This window comes from Oratosquilla oratoria, chromosome 22 (assembly GCF_046742065.1).
Source record: "Oratosquilla oratoria isolate Oo_2021 chromosome 22, ASM4674206v1, whole genome shotgun sequence".
NCBI classification, from domain to species: Eukaryota; Metazoa; Arthropoda; class Malacostraca; order Stomatopoda; family Squillidae; genus Oratosquilla; species Oratosquilla oratoria.
In genome coordinates, this window is record NC_134798.1 from 56258456 (window position 1) to 56278360 (window position 19905).

At 42.9% G+C, this 19905-nt stretch overlaps 1 protein-coding gene across 4 annotated transcripts in view; it reads right to left on the reverse strand.

Moving 5' to 3' along the window:
- Positions 1-2870: 2870 nt before the first annotated feature.
- Positions 2871-19905, reverse strand: part of LOC143037605 (uncharacterized) — a 152589-nt gene continuing 135554 nt past the window's right edge. For all 4 annotated transcript variants that reach the window (XM_076206085.1, XM_076206084.1, XM_076206086.1 and 1 more), the window contains 7 exons: positions 19291-19452; positions 17980-18108; positions 15586-15699; positions 12003-12334; positions 9614-9857; positions 7650-7752; positions 2871-6851 (listed from right to left, as the gene is read on the reverse strand). In XM_076206085.1, coding sequence (XP_076062200.1) covers positions 5080-6851; positions 7650-7752; positions 9614-9857; positions 12003-12334; positions 15586-15699; positions 17980-18108; positions 19291-19452 — 2856 coding nt within the window. In that variant the 3' untranslated portion in view covers positions 2871-5079. The remainder of the gene's footprint in view (positions 6852-7649; positions 7753-9613; positions 9858-12002; positions 12335-15585; positions 15700-17979; positions 18109-19290; positions 19453-19905) is intronic.

Genomic DNA, 19905 nt, shown 5'->3' on the forward strand with positions numbered 1-19905 from the left:
CTCATTTCTCACTCTATCTAGCCTAGTAACCCCCACCATACTTCTCAGACACCTCATCTCAAACACATTCAAACTCCTTCTCTCTTCTTCTCTTATGTTCCACGTTTCTGCCCCATACAGTGCTGTTGGCACAATCACTCCTTCATACAGTCGACTCTTCGCATCCATTCCCAAATGTCTATTCCTCATTACACTCTTTAAACCACCAAGGCATTTACTCGCTTCTCTCAATCTACATTCTACCTCCACCTTCACTCCACCTTTTCCTGCTATACTTGCACCCAAGTATCTAAAACTATCCACTTCCTCCAGTCGCTCTCCCTTAATGTTCACTTCCAGTCTACTGCCACTTTCACCCCTTGTACATCTCATCACCTTACTTTTACCCACATTTATCTTTAGCTTTCTTCTATCACATACTCTCCCAAACTCTGCCACCAGCTTCCTCAATCCCTCCTCTGACCCTGCCACAAGCGCAGTGTCGTCCGCAAACAACAGCTGGCTCACCTCCCACTTTTCTCCATTTTCTTTAACCATCTCCAATCCCTGACTCACTACCCTAGCATTCACCTCTCGCACCATCCCATCCATGTATAGATTAAACAGCCAGGATGACATAACGCATCCTTGACGAAGTCCCACCTTTACTTCAAACCACTCACTTCAAACCCACCCATTCCATTTCCTATATATTCCACTCCCCTCCCTCCCTCTTATCTTGGCACCTCCTGGATGACAGATCATCCCTGCATCCTGTCCACTGCCCTGGGTCAGAAGCAGTGTCGCAAGACAGTATATATTTGTAACACCGCTAAGCTTCTTGTCCACCCTATCAGTCCACAAAAACCCACAAATCATCCTTACCTCTTACCTGCCTGTCTTGCCACAAAAACTTTTATCAACACACCTCCTTCCTCACCTATGCCAGTTCTTCACCCATTTGCTAGCACCCAAGCAACGCACAAAGGATTACAAAGGATTACAAAGGCGGAGCATGCCGACAGGAGACCTTTTGATCCATATCTAGGTCGGATGCAAAAAAAAAAAATCATATTAATAATAAATTAAAACATTTTACCAACCACACTTTGACAACTTCTAAAACTACTATTCATAATAGTTTCCCTTCCCCTTGTATAGCCGGACTACATATACACTTCTTCAGATCTATATATATATATATACACATTCTTTTTATGATGTAAATGAAAATCTGACAAGCCACTTTACCCTTTGTCAGACATCCCACATGACACTCGTACTAATCTGGTGCCTTTCTAAATTTCAATGCTTCTTGTACCTTTCCTTAACCCCTTCCATACGGTGACGCCAACGTAGGCATCATGAGGAGCAAGTGGGTACGCGAGGATGCCGATGTCGGCGTCTTGATTATATTTATTGTGGTTGTACCTGCGTGACCCCCATACTCTGTAAACTGGCTTCATCATATTTTCTATGGTTATCAAAATTCACGGGTGAAAGAGAGAACGAGCAATACAGAAGTGACTTTTATTTTTTATAATGCGAGTATTATGACGCAACATCTGGCAGCTAATGCTGCCCGTGAGATTTTGGCCCGGAGTGAAGGGGTTAAGCAATCATTCTCTTCTAGCAACCCTGACCTCCACAGCTCACCCTCTGCATTCAACAACTTCAAATGTTCCACCTCTCTCTCTCTTTGCCTTCTCTATCAACATCTGTCCTTCTGTTCCCTTTACCCTCTCTTTCACTGGCTTTTTTGGGGATTTCACCTCCTTCCAAAACATCTTTTTCTATTTATATACCAAGGGCTTCTTACCCCCTTACAAAGGAGGTAACCAAAGTCAAAAGACATACATTCACCCTCAAAACCTTTCTCTTCTTAGCTCCTCATGGATGACAGGTTGTTCCTGTATCCCATCCACTGTCCTGGGTTTGAAGCAATGCAGCAAGACACAGCAAGGCTGCTAAACTTAATTGGCGACCCTTCCCCCACTCTCCATCCCCTCATGCAGAAAAATGTCTTTTTGTTACTTTCATACATACATACATATACCAAGGCTTTTTCCCCCTTACAAGGGAGGTAGCCAAAAAGGGAAAGGCATAAAAGCACTCCCACCCATTTCATCCCTAAATACACTCCACACCCCTCCCACCCTCCCTCTCATCTGAGCACCTCCTGGATGACGGGTCATCCCTGCACCCTGCCCACCGCCCTGGTTCAGAAGCAGTGTCGCAAGACACAGCACATCCACAGCAAGGCCGCTTCATTTAATCGGCGACCCCCCCTTGCATATAAGGAGAGGACGGGAAGAAATCCCTTCGGGCTGCATCAAAATTTACTCACACATACTACCCCACCCCCCCGCCCATTCCTCCTCATGCAATCACAACATCATCCATATACAACCATTCTCCACTCACCTCTGTCTTCCGTCCTCTCCCTTCCTTCCTCAACAGACATTCTCCTCTTCCCCAAAGCCCCCTTCACCCCATCCATCCACCTCATCCTAGGACGTCCCCTCATGTTCACTCCCTCCACATCTGCCTTTGTTACTTTCAAAATTCTTAAATAAACACCCTACCTCGTATCCATTAGCCCTTGGTCCCACCCTTTCATTCTATTACTTCTTATAGCCGCCCTTCCTTATATCTTCTTTGCAACCATTCCTAGTACATACATCTCTTTTTCCAACACTACCGATGGTTTATTGCACCAAGAGCAAAGCAAATATCAAAGAAACAAGCAAAATGGATACATAATTAGGAGCATACACCAGGTGCTCAGCAGCAGCCAAAGAAGTCACCTTTACCCTATTTACTCACAGCCTGGGCAAGTGGCAATCACTGGTGGTCATTTGCAAAGCTCAAAAAGGATTAATCATATGCAATTTAGATTTGAGATTTTACTATTAAAAGATACATTTAATTTTGCCACATCACTTACTAATGGATCATTAATTTCTATTCGGTGGACCCTGAGAAAGAAACATAGGCCCCTTCTAATCTCGTCTCAACTTCTTTACGTTTAACTTTAGAAGGGAAGTATAAAAAAATAACTTAATAAAAAATATGTCACTTTTTCGTCCTCGTTTCTAGTATCAAAAAAATTTCAGTAATATTAATGCCACTGAAAGTCTTTGTCTCAGAGTAACCAGGAAGAAGTTTCCCTCCAGGCAGGACCTTGAGAATTAGGACATTGTGCAATTTGCCAGTGACAAGCCTCAACAAAGACATTGACCACAACAATGCATTCAACCGAAACTGAAAGGATGACAACACACAATTCTCGCACATTTTGAGGAACTTGTTTGAATAGTGTGTAGTAAGCTTAGGGAAATGCATACAGTTCCACAACAATTTCCAAGCTCGTAAAGGAAGAACTCTCCAATCCTAAAGAATCACTTACGTTCGAGGAAGTCAAAACCTGCACATGTTTTAATGGCTTATGTTCAAAGAAATCGAAACCTGCACACTTTTAAAATACTCTGTAGCTGCACTTTCCTCACCTACAGGTGTTTGTTGACCCAAGGTCCACTCATTCCTGATGGTTCATGATGGTGTTTTTAGCAACTGGGGTAACACAAAATACACCAACAACCAGTTATCCTCACAAAATGCAAGTAAAAAGGCCATTTTGGACTCAATTACACAAATGATGAAAAAAATGTAACAAATAAATTAAAAATGGGAGGGGGGGGGGAGGGTATTCATAATGAAGCATAGCCTTGATTTTTCCATATTATGCATAGATTAAAATGTTCCAACTAGTTAAGGTGATCTCAATATAAAAAAGTATTAAATATATACATATGTGATATGTATATATTAAGTAGTATACTAATAAATAACACTCACAATAACTCAAGGAGAGTAATGTGAAAATTTCCCCTGAAATAAGAGCTGTCACAAACAGGAAGTAATAAGCAACGTTAAGTACTGGGCAAAATATACACATACGTACGTAATTCTGTCGACCTGGAACTGTCACAAAGAATAATAAATCACGCTTGAGATCACATACCATGAGAACATCCGTTTCATAAAAAAGTATCAAAAGGCTTCGTCATCTACTGATTATGCTAATATTCTTTCTTAAAAGATAAATAAGCTACACTAGCACAGACATGGTACTAGTCCCTTGCACGTGAATGCTCCAACGGAAAAACACAATGAATGGCTTACAAATGAAACAAGGAAGGTATGCAAACAGGACAACGGGCAGACTAATATCTGGAAAATTATTAAAAATTAAAAAAGGCTAAATGGCTGAAAGGAGACTAGATTCATGTGTTGAACTTGTGTGGTGACCAAGAACATGTTTACAACCATACAACCCTGTAATTCCCCGTGTGCCTACGCCCTACTTACTTCCATCCACACACATCTACAAAATCCAACCCAGCCATAAGCTACAACACAACACTAGGACCCCCAGGAGAAGCAAAATAAACACTGTCTCATTTGTACTTTCACATCTAAGTACCCAACAGAGGTAGAACTCATATCATTTAAAAGGATCACAGATAGTACTGAAGTCTACCAACCTCTGATACACTCTTCCACAAAACTTTTAAAACTAAATATCATTACAGTACTTAATCATCCTCATAACTAAATCTTAAGACACACATGATAGAGAGAGAGCTAAAGAGAAAAGAGTGAGCAAGAGAGGAGATAAAGAGAAAAGAGAAATGGGAGAAAGAGCAATAAGAGAGAGGAGAAAGTGAGATAGGAGAGAGAGGAGAGAGAGAGAGGAGAAAGAGAGATGGGAGAGAGGAGAAAGAGAGATGGAAGAGAGAGGAGAAAGAGAGATGGAAGAGAGAGGAGAAAGAGATTGGAGGAGGAGGAGAGAGAGGAGAAAGACAGAAGAGAGAGGAGAGAGATAGGAGAGAAAGAGATGAGAGAGAGAGAGAGAGAGAGAGAGAGAGAGAGAGAGAGAGAGAGAGAGAGAGAGAGGGGAGAGAGAGATAGAAAGAGAGAGGGGAGAGAGAGATAGAAAGAGAGAGGAGTGAAGAGAAAAGAGAGGAGAGAATCTTTACAGGTTTCTCCACTGTTGGGTTGTAAATCTGAAATGAAATGAACCAGACTGCACAAACTTCAATAGTGGTGATGTCTGTAAATGTCTGATACGGCTTCATTGGACGAGGTAAAACTAAGCTGGTGACGATGATGTTCGTAGGAATTATATCTGTCATGGGGGAGGTGACTTGAACGATGATGAGAATGCTGGTCGCTACTCTTTTGATTTAAAGTACTTTCTCCGATAGTTCTATTTTCTAAACCTGGGTGTCTGTTTGCCGAGGACCTTCTCAGGGGAGTGACAAGTTCACTGTGATCACTACCCTCACTCCCGTCCATTTTCCCACCTTCAATGATCACTCCCGCCCTGGGGACATCCCCGTCACTCCACCCCCCATCACTTTCACGTAATCTCTTCCTAATATTACTTGGGTTCGTGTCTATACTTTCCATATACCTCTTGTCCTTCATAACATCCTGCAGCACCACTTTCAGCACTCTACCGTTAGGCTCCTGGTCGTCCAAGTCTTCCTCCAGTAGGTGCTGCTGGTGTTCTTGTGGCTGGGGCTGAGGTGGATGCAGAGCAGCTTCGCCGCTTCCTTCTTCATTCACAACAGCCGCAACCCCACCGCCACCGCCGCCACCACCACCACCACCAGCTTTGTTTTTAATCCTATATTCTTTTCTACTTTCTTCACCGACACTATAGTAAGCTCCTGAGCCCTCTTGTTTCTTGAGGGTCAATTTCAATCCCGATCCTCGATCTTCCTTTCGACTTATCCTAAGTGGAGGAACCATGGCACGCTCTTCGAAGTCCAATTTATGCTTAATCTTAATCTTAAGTTTCTTTTTAAGTTTCTCTTCTTTGTGACGTTCTTTAACCCTATCCCATTTTCTCTTTTCACTCTTTTCCTTTCGTTCAGATTTTTCACTTCGTTCTTTTCTCTTTTCCAACCTATCTAGCTTATCCTTCTTCTCTTTATCCCTATCTCGCTTATCTTTTTCTATACAGTCTTGTAACACTAAATTCTTTCCATCAAGGTAAAGTAGAGGTGATATTTTGGCCTCCTCCACCGGTGACCCTGACACAAACACTGGGAGCGGCGGTTCTAGACTGCTACCCTTGGTTGTTGGTAAACTGTTGGCACACGGCACGTCCACCACATCAGGTCTATTGGAAGAAACGGTTACGGGGAGATTCACTAGATCTGAGCCCTGCTTTTCTGTCAATATATTAGTGTTTTCATCATCACTACCCTTGATAGTTTCTTTACTCCCCTGTGAGGGTACCATCGAGACTACCCGGGAAGGACTCGATGCACTATGTAACTTGCCTACATTCACTTCTGGTTTATCTCTCTCAATTTCTTTGGGAATTTCTTCCTCTTCCTCCTCAAAGTCATATACATTAACTACACCAGGCTGTTCCTTCTTTGCCTCCACTTTTTCCTCTGGTTCTACCTCCTTCCTTACTTCTTCTTCTTCTTCTTCTTCTTCTTCTTCTTCTTCTTCCTCCTCCTCCTCCACTTCCTTTTCCTCTTTCTTCTCCTCCACTTTCTCTTCTTTCACTTTCTTCTCTTCCTCCCCTGCCTCATCTGCTTCCTTGAATGGAATTGCCGCCTCTACTTCCTCTTCTTCCTGTTGTTCCTCCTGCTGCTCCATTACCTCTTCCTCTTCCAGCTCTTCTTGTTCGGGTTCCTCGGTCTTGACATCCTCTTCTTTCAACATACCTCTTGGGCCATTCATGATGACCTTGTCCAGGTGCCAGTCCTGTTCCCAAGGGTAAAGGGGCTCTTGCGGTGGACTCTCCCCTGACAACCAGTAAGGTGGCGGGGAAGGTAAATCTAATTCTGTCGGAGAAAAAAAAATCATTAAAATCTTCTAACAAACACTAGTCACATAAACATAAATAAATACATATCGAGGGCCTTATCACTCTAATACTGAGAGTGACTTCATCAAAGCATATACCCACTCTACACCCATCCATAGCCTCTCATCAATCAATCAAACCCTCCCTTCCTAACCTAATCAACATTTAACAAATCCCTGAAAAACTACCCATCCGTAACCTTTACTATTCCTCTTGATACTTTCATTCATTTCAACTCCTCCCCTTTTTTTTAAATGTCTTTCCTGATTTGTCTGTTTTCCTGTGTACTTCTCACCTAGGGATGGTTTTTTCCCACATGTCTTCCACAAAAATTTGGTCCATGTAACCCATACCTTTCCTAAACCCACACTGTTCCTCACCAATTACTCCCTCTGTTCCTCTCCTAATCCTCGCAAAACCTTCCTATACTCAATAAACCAATTTCTCTAAAATTCCTACTATCACATTTGTCTCCTTTTCCTTTGTAAAGTGGAACTCTACAGACACTCCTCCAGTCCTCTGGCACTCTACCCTCCCTTAGACACACATTAAACAACTTCACTAGCAAGTCCACTATTACTACATCCCTTCTTCAGACACTCCACATGACACCCATCTAACTCAGGTGCCTTACCTCGTCTCATATATGTTATATTACAAATAACAGACACAAAGCAAGCAGCATATGCTCCATTTCAAAGAGTATATGCAATTGTCAAATCAACCAGATATCTGTTCAAAATAATGTACATAGTTTATTGTAAAAAATGTTTACCTTTTCCATTCAGCACTTCTCTTTTATCCTTTTCTAAATTGCTACGTTCTTCTTGAATCAGAAGGCGGTACAGCATGACAGTTTCTGATGATGCATGGCGACGCTGAAATAAAATGTTTGAAGGGCAAATAAGATCCCTGTCCTTAATATATTTTCTTCACTCAATAACCTATGACATAGCAAATCATAAAGTTTAAGTACAAAACCGCTTCTGAGATATGCACAATATCTATCTATATATCAAGAGCTTTTTCCCTCTTACCAGGGAGGTAGCCAAAGTCAAAAGGCATATACCCACTCCCATCCATCACTTTTCCTCCCTCTAATCTTAGCTCATATTGGATGACGGGTCATCCCTATATCTTGCCCATTGCCCTGGGTCAGAAGCAATGCAACAAGACACAGCACACTCACAGAAAGAACGCTTCACTTAATCAGCAACCTCAACTCCATTCCTTCATGTGGAAAAATAAAGACAGGGAGAAATACCTTTGGGCTGTGTCAAAATATCAATCACACACAACCAATACCTAACCAACCCACCCTGTCCCCCCTACCCCTCCCTTCCTTACATCACAGTATCATCAATACACAGCCATTCTCCACTCACCCCTATCTCCTGCCTTCTCTCTTCCTTGCTCAACAGACACCCCCCTTGCTCAATGCCCCATCCATCCATCCATCTCATCCTCAGTTGTCCCCTCACATTCACTCCATCCACCTCTGCCTTCCACACCTCTTTTACTAGTCTTTCTTCACTCATTCTTTCCATGCAAAAGATATTTCCCTTAAAACTTCTGCAAAGTTAGAAAGCAACTCTAAAACAATAAAATGGTCAGGGAGGAAAACTCAAACCAAAACCTTAGAACTTTGGTATTTGAATGTGCATGGACGTGGAACAAATAAGTGCAAAAAGGAAAGTTATATTACATTTGAGAGAAAAAAGATGCAAGTTTCAATATTGAGAAAAAAGACTGAAAAATGGTTGTGAACAGATAATTGGACAAAGCCCAAAGTGACTTCTTATCTGTGATTACTTATGAATGGGCAAGGATTTTGTTGGTCCCTGCTGGGGATGTGCTAAGTCTTGCTGCCTTGCTTCTGACTCTGACAAGGCCCTTCATCCATAAGGAGCTAAGATAATAGGGAAAAACCCATGGGAGTTGCTAGGGTGTGGGACAGATCCATGCCTCGTCTGGCTACCTCCCTTATAAGGGGGAAGATTGTACCTACAACAATGAACAGCTTTTTTATGTAAATAAATATCTGTTGTAGTGCACCTCCACATCCATTAAACATGGTTATTTCTAAGTCCATCCCCTCCCTCCAAATTAATTATTAGTGAATCAAAACCTTTATATCTTCTATCTACACACCCAAAGGGACTTCTACCCGTCTTCTCCTTTTCTGCATGGGAGGATGGAGAGGGGGGTCGCCAAATTTATGAAGCGGCCTTGCTGTGGATGTGCTGTGTCTTGCGACACTGCCTCTGACCCAGGGCAGTGGACAGGATGCAGGGATGACCCGTCATCCAGGAGGTGCCAAGATAAGAGGGAGGGAGGAGGGTGGAGGGGAGTGGAATACATAGGAAATGTAATGGGTGGGAGTGGTTTCTATGCCTTTTTCTTTATGGCTACCCCCCCATGTAGGGGGGAAAAGCCTTTGGTACATACCTTGTCTTTTGGCTATCTCCCATGTATGGGGGGTGAGGGAGCCTTTGTTATATGTATGTATGTATCTATACTCCAAGGGCTCCTTACCCGTTATACGGGAGGTAATCAAGGCATGCACCAACTTCCACCCACCACCTCTTCCCTCTCATCTTAGCTCCCTGATGATGATGGGTCATCCCTATTTCCTGGCCATTGCCTGGGTCAGAAGCAATGCAGCAAGACACCGACTCTCTGTCTTACAGGAGATTATTATTATATATATATTCTTAATTACACTATCACTACACTTACCATACTGTCTTTAAGTAGCAGACCCTGATACTTCAACCACATAGTGTTTATTTTACGTAAAAGACTTTCCGCTTGAAATTCAGCCTGGGTATCGGATTCTGCCAGATCTCTAGGTGTGGGGCCCCTATCTGTGTATACGTGGTACCGAATCAGACGTTTGCAAGCATCTGTCTTGTTCTTGAACGGTGTACGATAATCAGGATTCAAGGCTCCATTCTGATCTGTCTTCAGCTGATGTTCAAACCTGTTTAAGAAAAACCAAAACAATAGTACTGGTAAAACACAAGTTAACTCCTACAATACCTCCCAGACAACCTCTCTGCTGAACTTCATTTCACTCTTGGGGATCGGTACCATTTTCATAATCATATCACTCACCACTCCATTAACACACTGAAATACAACACACTGCTGCATGCCAGACCCCCTGATATCCACCCTTCTGAATCCTCTCTCCCACGAAAGGACAGAGTCCACCTGGCCAGACTGTGGTGCGGCCACCACCCAGCACTTCTAAGCTACCAGAAGAGGCTGGATGACCACATTGTGAACAGCTGCCCAGGATGTAACACTTCACCCCATACCATACAACACATAATGGAAGACTGCATTATACACAATCATGCACGCAAACAACACAACATACACTCTATAAAGGATTTGTGGGAAAACCCAGTTTCAGCTGTGGCATTCCTTGGGGAGACAGGACTGCTCGGACAGACAGTCTAGGGAACGACAACAACAACAACAACTTCATTTCACTGAAACATACATGAACATATCCCAATACTCTGAGCTATATGTAGAATAGAATATATAAAATAAAATAAAAAGTGCATGCATGCAAACACTCACACACCACCCCCTCCAAGGGAGATGACATTACATAAGAACATAATGAAGGAGACTGCAAGAGACCATAAGGCCTACACAAGGCAGCTCCATATCCATCACCACCTGTCATCCCCATCCATAAAGTTGTCTAACCATTTCATAAAACAACTGATAGTTTCAGCACTCACTACATGGTTACCAGATCTATTCCATTTGTTGACCACCCAATTAGTAAACCAATTCTTGCCTATTTCCTTCTTATACCTAAATTTATCCAGTTTAAATCCATTACTGAGAGTGCTGCCCTGTTGTTTTAATATGATGACCTTGTTTGTCAGAGCACAGGCCACTTCATACATGTTAAATCCCTCTTAATACGCCTCTCATTTCAGCACCTTGTGGATGGTCATCCTATTTTGTTCACTCACCCACCCAACCACCACACATACTAAAGGAGTCAATGTACACACCCACTCCACTTCATACATCATGATGATGATGATGATGATGATATGGTTTAACGTCACATACTCCCCCCTATTGGATGGCTAGGATGGTGCCCCTCACAGAAGACTTTGTAGCGTGGAATTTAATGAACCATGACCTTGGTTCACCTTCGCCGGTGGCAGGATTCGAACCACCACCCCCTTGACCTTCGCTGCAAGAAACGATGCCCTAACCCACTCATACATAAAACCCAGTTAAAATCTCCTCGCACCTCATAGAAGAAGGGTCATTCCTGTTCCTGCTAAACTGCTCAGGTTGAAGGTAATGGAACATTTGCCCAGCAGGTTCCTATAGCCACAGCTGGTCTAACCCTCACAGCTTCATCTGATGGCAACCCCCTACTCACTCCCTCAATAATTTATGAAGCAAACAAGAACACCCATTTAACCCACATCATTCTTTTGTACACACTTCCATACAACACAGACATTACTCATGCATCCGGTCTTCTTTACCTCATGCATCCATCTTGTTCTTGGTCTTTTCAAGTTCATAATAAAACCCCTCCTGTCTCAGCACCTTAGGAATGAAGGGTTGCCATTTCCCAAGCATACTGTATGGGTCATGGGCAATGCACCACAGCATAACTGCTAGATCTGGCTGACCACCTCCACTTCACACTTGGATGATCCACTGTCCTCATCCAGTAAAAATAATTTAAGAAGCACAAGAAAACATTCCTCGAGGATCACACTCTCCGTACATTCACTCTATCTTTTAAACTTCTCCAACTTCTCCCTTTTAACAGCAATCCACTTCCACTTTTCAGTCTTTCCCCATTCTTTCCATATGCCCAAACCACTTCAGTGCTCTCATCTACCATACAGCTCCTTTCCCAACTCATCTCCACATTTCTCACTCTATTCTTAATTTTTTTTATCACATTTCTCAAACAACGAAAAATATACTATCACATAAAATTGTCCATATTCTCATTTAACTAATGAAATGCAACAAGGTCTTATATAAACAAGATTTAGACACAATGAGACTTTTTTAATGGTTCAAATGACTACTTTGGGCAACAGCTAAGTGGTATTCAACTTACAACTGGTCTTGAGTGCGGGGTACGTTAAACGTCATCTGAACTCGAGCTGTCGGAGGATGATCCTGCGGTGTCATGGTTGACGTCGATGTACTGGTAAGGCCGGGGGATGCTTGCGGAGCCGACACCATACCGCTGCTTTGGCCAGTGCTTGGCTGACCAACCTTAGGGGACATGCCATGATGTGGGGGAAGCATAGTAGTTGCAGTTGTAGAAATGTTTGAAGATGAAATGGGAGAACTGAGAGGGGTAGAAGTTTTGGTGCTTACTGGCGAGAGACTTGAACTTGGTGAAACTGTAGGAATGGTTGCTGTAGCACTGTTCATATTTGGTGTCTGCGGAAGAAAATGCAAATACTTGACTTGATATGGTTTAACGTCACACACTCCCCCCCTATCAGGAGGCTACAATGGTGCCCCTCACAGAGGGATTTGTAGCATGGAATCTAATGAACCATGCCCTTGGTTCAACTTCACCAGTGGAAGGATTCGAACCGCCCTCACCTCGACCTTCGCCGCAAGTAATGATGCCCTAACCCGCTCAGCCAGCGAGCTTCCAAAATACACGACTTAAAACGTTTAAATAATTGTGAAACATGGGAGTAAATTTGAGGTAAGTTGACAGTGGAGAATAGATGGAGAAAGAGGAAAGGGACAAAAGGTAGGGAGGTTCTTAGAGTGAACTCTTTGAATGAAAAGGAAAAGGAGAAGGAGTACGAAAAGAAGCTGAAGGAGGAGTGGGAGGGAGTGAAGGATAGAGTAGAGCTAGGTGTGGAGGATGAATGGGGATGGTTCAAGGAGGGAGTCATAAAGTGTGCAAAGATGGTGTGTGGAACAAGAAGGACAGGAGGAAATAGAAGAAAGGGTAGTGAATGGTGGGATGAGGAAACAAAGAAGGTTGTAGAAGAGAAGAAGCGAGCTTTCACAGATTGGTTACAAAATAGGACGAGGGAGTCATATGAGAGGTACAAAGAAACATAAAGAGAAGTAAAGCAAAAGGTAAAGGAGGCAAAGAGGAGAGCAGATGTGAAATGGGGTAAGAGTATGACAGAAAATTTTGAAAGTAATAAAAAGATGTTTTGGAAAGAAATTAAGAGAGGAAGAGGAGGCGAATCAAGTAGAGAAGAAAAGGTAAAAGGTGCAGATGGAGAGATGATAATGGAAGAGAAGGCAGTAAGGGGAAGATGGGCAGAATATTTTAGGGAGTTGCTAAATGTGAAGGAGGATAGGGAGGGAAAGATAGCTACAGTGGGAAATGCGAAGAAAATGAGAGTGATGAGCGAGGAGAATGGAGGAGAAATAAGGAAGGATGAGGTGAAGGCAGTTGTTAAGATGATGAAAGCAGGTAAGGCACCTGGTCTGGATGGATGCCATGCAGAATGTCTGAAAAAGGGAGGTACAGTGATGGTGGACTGGCTGGTGAGGTTATTTAATGTTTGCTGGAGAGAGGGTAGAGTGCCGGAGGACTGGAGGAGTGCCTGTATAGTTCCTCTTTACAAGGGAAAAGGGGACAAGTGTGAATGTAGTAGTTTCAGAGGGATTAGCTTATGTGTAGTTGGGAAGGCTTATGGGAGGATCTTGATTGAGAGGATTAGGAGAGGAACTGAAGGAGTAATTGGTGAGGAACAGTGTGGATTTAGGACAGGTAGAGGTTGTGTAGATCATATCTTTGTGGTAAGACAGATATGTGAGAAAGCTATAGGAAAGGGGAAGGATGTTTTTTGGGCTTTTATGGATCTGGAAAAGGCTTATGATAGGGTAGACAGAAAGGCACTGTGGGAGGTTATGCAGATATACGGGATAGGAGGAAAGCTTCTGGGAGCTGTCAAGAGTTTTTATGAGAGTAGTAGAGCTTGTGTCAGGATTAGAAATGGAGAGAGTGAGTGATTCGAGGTAAAGGTGGGACTTCGTCAAGGATACGTTATGTCGCCCTGGCTGTTCAACTTATACATGGATAGGGTAGTGGGTCAGGGATTGGAGATGGTTAAAGAAAATGGAGAAAAGTGGGAGGTGAACCAGCTGTTGTTTGCTGACGACACTGCGCTTGTGGCAGGATCGGAGGAGGGATTGAGGAAGTTGGTGGCAGAGTTTGGGAGAGTATGTGATAGAAGAAAGCTAAAGATAAATGTGGGTAAAAGTAAGGTGATGAGATGTACAAGGGGTGAAAGTGGCAGTAGACTGGAAGTGAGCATTAAGGGAGAGCGACTGGAGGAAGTGGATAGTTTTAGATACTTGGGTGCAAATGTGGCAGGGAAAGGTGGAGTGAAGGTGGAGGTAGAATGCAGATTGAGAGAAGCGAGTAAATGCCTTGGTGGATTAAAGAGTGTAATGAGGAATAGAAATTTGGGAATGGATGCTAAGAGGAGACTGTATGAAGGAGTGATTGTGCCAACAGCACTGTATGGGGCAGAAACATGGAACATGAGAGAAGAAGAGAGAAGGAGTTTGAATTTGTTTGATGAGGTGTCTGAGAAGTATGATGGGGGTTACTAGGCTAGATAGAGTGAGAAATGAGGAGGTGAGGAGGAGAACAGAAGTGGAAAGGGAGCTGGGAGATAGGGTTGATGAAAGAATATTAGGATGGTTTGGACACATGGAAAGAATGAGTGAAGAAAGACTAGTAAAAGAGGTATGGAAGGCAGATGTGGAGGGAGTGAACATGAGGGGACATCCTAGGATGAGGTGGATGGATGGGGTGAAGGGGGCTTTGGGGAAGACGGGAAAGTCTGTTGAGGAAGGACGGGAGAGGACAGAAGACAGGGGTGAATGGAGAATGGTTGTATAAGGATGATGTTGTGATTGCATGCGGTGGAATGGGCGGGGGGATGGGGGGTGAGGTAGTGTGTGTGAGCAAAATTTGATGCAGCCTGAAGGGATTTCTCCCCGTCTTCTTTTATGCAATGGGGGGACGGAGAGGGGGGGTCGCTGATTTAATGAAGTGTCCTTGCTGTGGATCTGCTGTGTCTTGCGACACTGCTTCTGACCCAGGGCAGTGGACAAGGTGCAGGGACGCATCATCCAGGAGGTGCTAAGATGAGAGGGAGGGTGGAGGGGTGTGGAGTGCATTCAGGGATAGAATGGGTGGAAATGATTTTATGCCTTTTCCTTTTTGGCTAACTCCCTTGTAAGGGGGAAAAAGCCTTGGTATATGTATGTATGTAACCCAATATGATCACTTATCTATCTATATACCAAGGGCTTTTCCCACCTTTATAAGGAAGGTAGCCAAATCAAAGGCACACACCCACTCCCACTCACCACCCTCGTTTCCTTCTCGTCTTCGTTCCTCATGCACGAGGGGTCATCCCTGTCTCCTGCCCACTGCCTGGGTCAGAAGCAATGCAGCAAGACACAGCATAGCAAGGCCATGCTGTGATGTTGTTTTGCTGCACTGCCTATAACCATAGCAGCGTGAGAAAGGAATAGGAATAACCGTTCATCTACAAAGAGCTAAGATGGGAGAGACAGCAAATGGATTATTGGACGGGTGTATACTTTGATTCCTCTACTAAATAAAAGGGGGTGAATGTTTATATATCTGCTAGTCATCTATCATCTGACTTCCTCTTACTCTCGGTACTACTAACCTGTGGGGTTTGTGGTGAATGAGAGCTTGTTGGGGAAGATATTGGCGTAGAAGGTTCCTTAAGTTTTTGGATCAAGGTCTGTTTGTTTTGATCAAGATACTGCTTCTGCTGATCCTGCAATGAAAAATGTAGAAACATTGTTTTTCTTCGCCTCCATACTTTCCCAACACAAGAACAAAAATGAAAGTAAACCATAAAAAGACAGGATGGTTACTTAACTTTCCTTCTTCACCTTAAATACATACTAGTCTTGTTTCCACCTTGTCTTTAGTGAAAAACAACTATCCTCTTACCTTCTGCACTCAACATAGTAACCTCTTGATACCCCCACAGACAACATTTTTGTGGTATGAAGGGGGACGGAGAGTGGGGGTCGCCGAATTTATGAAGTGGCCTTGCTGTGGATGTGCTGTGTCTTGCGACACTGCTTCTGACCCAGGGCAGTGGACAGGATGCAGGGATGACCCGTCATCCAGGAGGTGCAAAGATGGGAGGGTGGAGGGTGGAGGGGAGTGGAATATATAGGAAATGGAATGGGTGGGTGTGGTTTCTATGCCTTTTTCTTTTTGGCTACCCCCTGTGTAGGGGGAAAAAGCCTTTGGTATATGTATGTATGTATGTACAAGTTCTTCATGTTACTGTGTGATTAATAAATCAAGTAGGCCAACAGGGTTTTTCTATACTCAATCAATCCACTCTGTCTCTTGCACAAGGTTCAAAACCCCCAGTTTGCTGGCAATGGCCACTCGTTTCCTCATGAAATGATCTTGCAATACCATATGTAGGGAGCTAGTGTGGGACAGTGTTGTACTTGGTGTTCTGTCTTCAGTGGTGGTTGCATATTAGGGATTTGGTAAATTGATTTATGAAAATTTTGGCTTGAAGGCCAAGTGCCGGAGCCAGTAGGGCATTCAGCGCATATTAGGCACTTGGTGTATACTGTCTGGTCTTAGACATAAGCAATGCAGTAAGACACAGCAGGGCCCTATTGCTTTATTTACTTGGTAACCATCCCTCCTCATCCTTTCACCTGGTAAGAGCAAATACAAGGTGAAATTGCTCACACCTATCGTTTGCCCTCTCCCTTCCCTACTCAAAAAACGTTCCCATTTTACTCAAAAGCCCCCTTCACCCAATCCATCCATCCATCTCCGTTTTGGTCTCCCCCGTGAAGTTCGCTCTGCCTTCCACACTCTTTGTGGTCTTTTCTTACTTATTCTTTCATGAGTCCATATATACATACAGTGAAACCTCTCATTAACGGACGCTAATTAGCTGTGTTTTCGGTGTTTTGGAGTGGTTTTTGGGTGGCATAGTGATTGCACGCACTAAACAACAGCTCCAAAAACACCGAAAACACAGCTAATTAAAGTCTGTTAATGAGAGGTCTCACTGTTTACCAAAGGCTTTTTCCCCCCTTACAAAGGAGGTAGCCAAAAAGAAATAGCCATAAAAACCATTCCCACCCATTCCATCCCTAAATACACTCCACTCCCCTCCACCCTCCCTCCTATCTTGGCACCTCCTGGATGACGGGGGGTCATCCCTGCATCTTATCCATTGCCCTGGGTCAGAGGCAGTGTCGCAAGACACAGCACCTCTACAGCAAACCATTCCAATATTATTTCACTGGCCCTATTTGCCAGCTAACTACCCCAGTCATACACTTTCATCCCAAAACTCTCTAAATACTCCTTTAAATCTATACAAAACCCTTTCCTCTTTGCTTTTCTCACTATCAGGTCCATACTCACTCACAAGAACCCACGTCTCCCGTGCCACTTTCACCTTCTCCCACCATGTGTTCTCCTATTTCATAACTTCTCAGTAGAGCCACTCCTCCTCTTATCACTCCTGACACTCTCACCACCCCACTCCCAAACTCAAAACCACTCCTACCTTTCAACTTAGTTTTACTTCATGCTAACACATCCATCTTCCTTGTCACAAAATGCGTCTCTTCTCTTTGACTCCATCTGCACCACAACCACACACATGTAATGATCCAATCTATTGGGTTCTGGTTGAATTTTCATACCAGACCCTCTCATGCCTTGATTTCCCATAGGATGAACATATGGTCAGCAGGTTCCCTAGTCTCACCACTCCATCCCATTTTATGACTTGCATGGGCACAGTAGTAGAATTCTTTTCCCCCACTACCACAGGGAATACGGCAGAGCCATGGTATTGGTAAAGGATAGTTTCAGGGTAACAGCATAAAGGGCAGTTGTAGTACAAAAGCAGGAATACCTAACCATAAGGTGTTTTTATACCTAAATGGTCATACATGTCTTTTAAGATGTAAGTGGCCACTTAATGCCATTCATTACAATTCCACCTGGTAACAAAAAATATATCCCTGTAAGGTATCACTAACGATTAATTCCTCACCTGGGGCAAATGTTTAATTTGCTGTTGAAACTGGGAAAGTGTTTGTTTCTGCTTCGGAGTAAGAGTGATGATCTTGTGGCCAACAGGATGGGAGTATCTGATTTGAGTTGGTTGACTGGTTGATGGTGTCTGAGAATGAAGACAAAAACATAAAAAATCTTATCACAATTTTGAAGAAAAATCAAACTAAAACCTGAGCACAATACATTTAGTTTCTCTATTCATGTCATCCACTGGCATCTAAACTGGTTAAGTTTTAGATATTTCTCCTGCAAGACTGAGTGGTAGTTACTCAACACATTCTGCAGGTCATTGATGGATGATACGAGAGCATCATAATTTTATTTTTTTGTTGCTATCCACATCTCTCCACTACAAAACTTGCAACATGGGGATACACTGGGACGAGACACACACACATACACACTCATCCTGTACACAACTCCTTAGAAAAGCTCACCAGCGAAACTAGTCAGGAATAAACTTGACTAACCCCCCCCCCCATTTCTTCCCACCCACATCATACATAACATACCTTAAGAGCCTTTCCCTCTTAAAGGAAGATGGTCAAATTAATATTTACACCTACCCTACACTCATGAAAACCTATTCACTGTCCTTTCAATTGTAAAGGTTAGAACTACACAATATTGTTGTGTAGTTCTAACTTGGACTGTACCCTCGTCTTCCAATTATCATAACTTAAATTTAAATTCAAGTATTATTCTGACTTGGGCTATATTGCCCTCTTAGCTATTCCAAGCATTTAAACATCTGTAGAGAAAATTGTATTTCTTCACACCATTTAAATGTTTGATCTTTCTCAACTTGTTCTCATGACCTCTTAACTCCCTTTCCTATTCAAAAGATCTCCCCGGTCAACATAGTCTATCCCCTTTGACAACGTGAATACAGTAATCAAGTTACAGTACCTCTCATTAACGGACATTAATTAGCCGTGTTTTCGCAGTGTTTTTGGTGCTGTTGTTTAGTGCTGTGCAATCACTATGCCACCCAAAAACCACTCCGAATCAACAGATTATTCACATCAACGGACACCATTAACCCCTTTTAGTCCGTTAATGAGAGGTTGTACTGTACTTCATTCTCTTCGTCTTTCAATGAAGGCCGATCCTACTGGTATATACATGAATTTGAAGCTACATAAGATAACTGGAGAGTAAAGGATAGGACCCCAAAAACATTGCTCCTTTTCTGTAAACTAAAATTAGGTAAATACACATTAATGCTTACTCCCATACACCCAGAATCCTCTGATACAAATAAAAATGCTGAACTCTTCACACTCACAATTTGTGTTGTTTGTGAAGAAGCTGTCACGTTGACTGGTTTACCCGTGGCCATGATTCTCTTGTACTGCACCTGAAGTTGCTGGAGGCTCTGCCGTTCCTGCTCAGTGAGAACTTTTTTGCTCTGTAGACCCTGAATCTGAGCATAGACTTTTTTGATGGCCTGCGAGAACAAAGCATATATCAAATCGGGGTTGGGTTAGAAGAATTCATAATACATTCACATATCACAAGGTAATGTCATAGCACATTGGTAAAATTATACTAATGACCCATTTTCGGAGAAGAATAGGCAAAACTAAAGAGATCCGTATATTTCGATCACTATCTGTGATCCTCTCCTATTTTTGTCTATTGTTCTCTGAAAGTGGGTAATTATTATAACATTCACATATAAAAACATCTTTTCCCTTTGCAAAAGACAAGACAGTGTCAAATGTATATACCCAATTTACACCCACACTATAATATAAAAACAAAGATGTGTTTATTCTAAAATAACTTGTGTTACCTCAACCAAAACTGTACTCGACTTTTATCTGTTGCACTACAAGTGCAATTAATGGAATAAAATCAATCATATGTGCGTATATGTCTGCATATATGTTTTTATAAG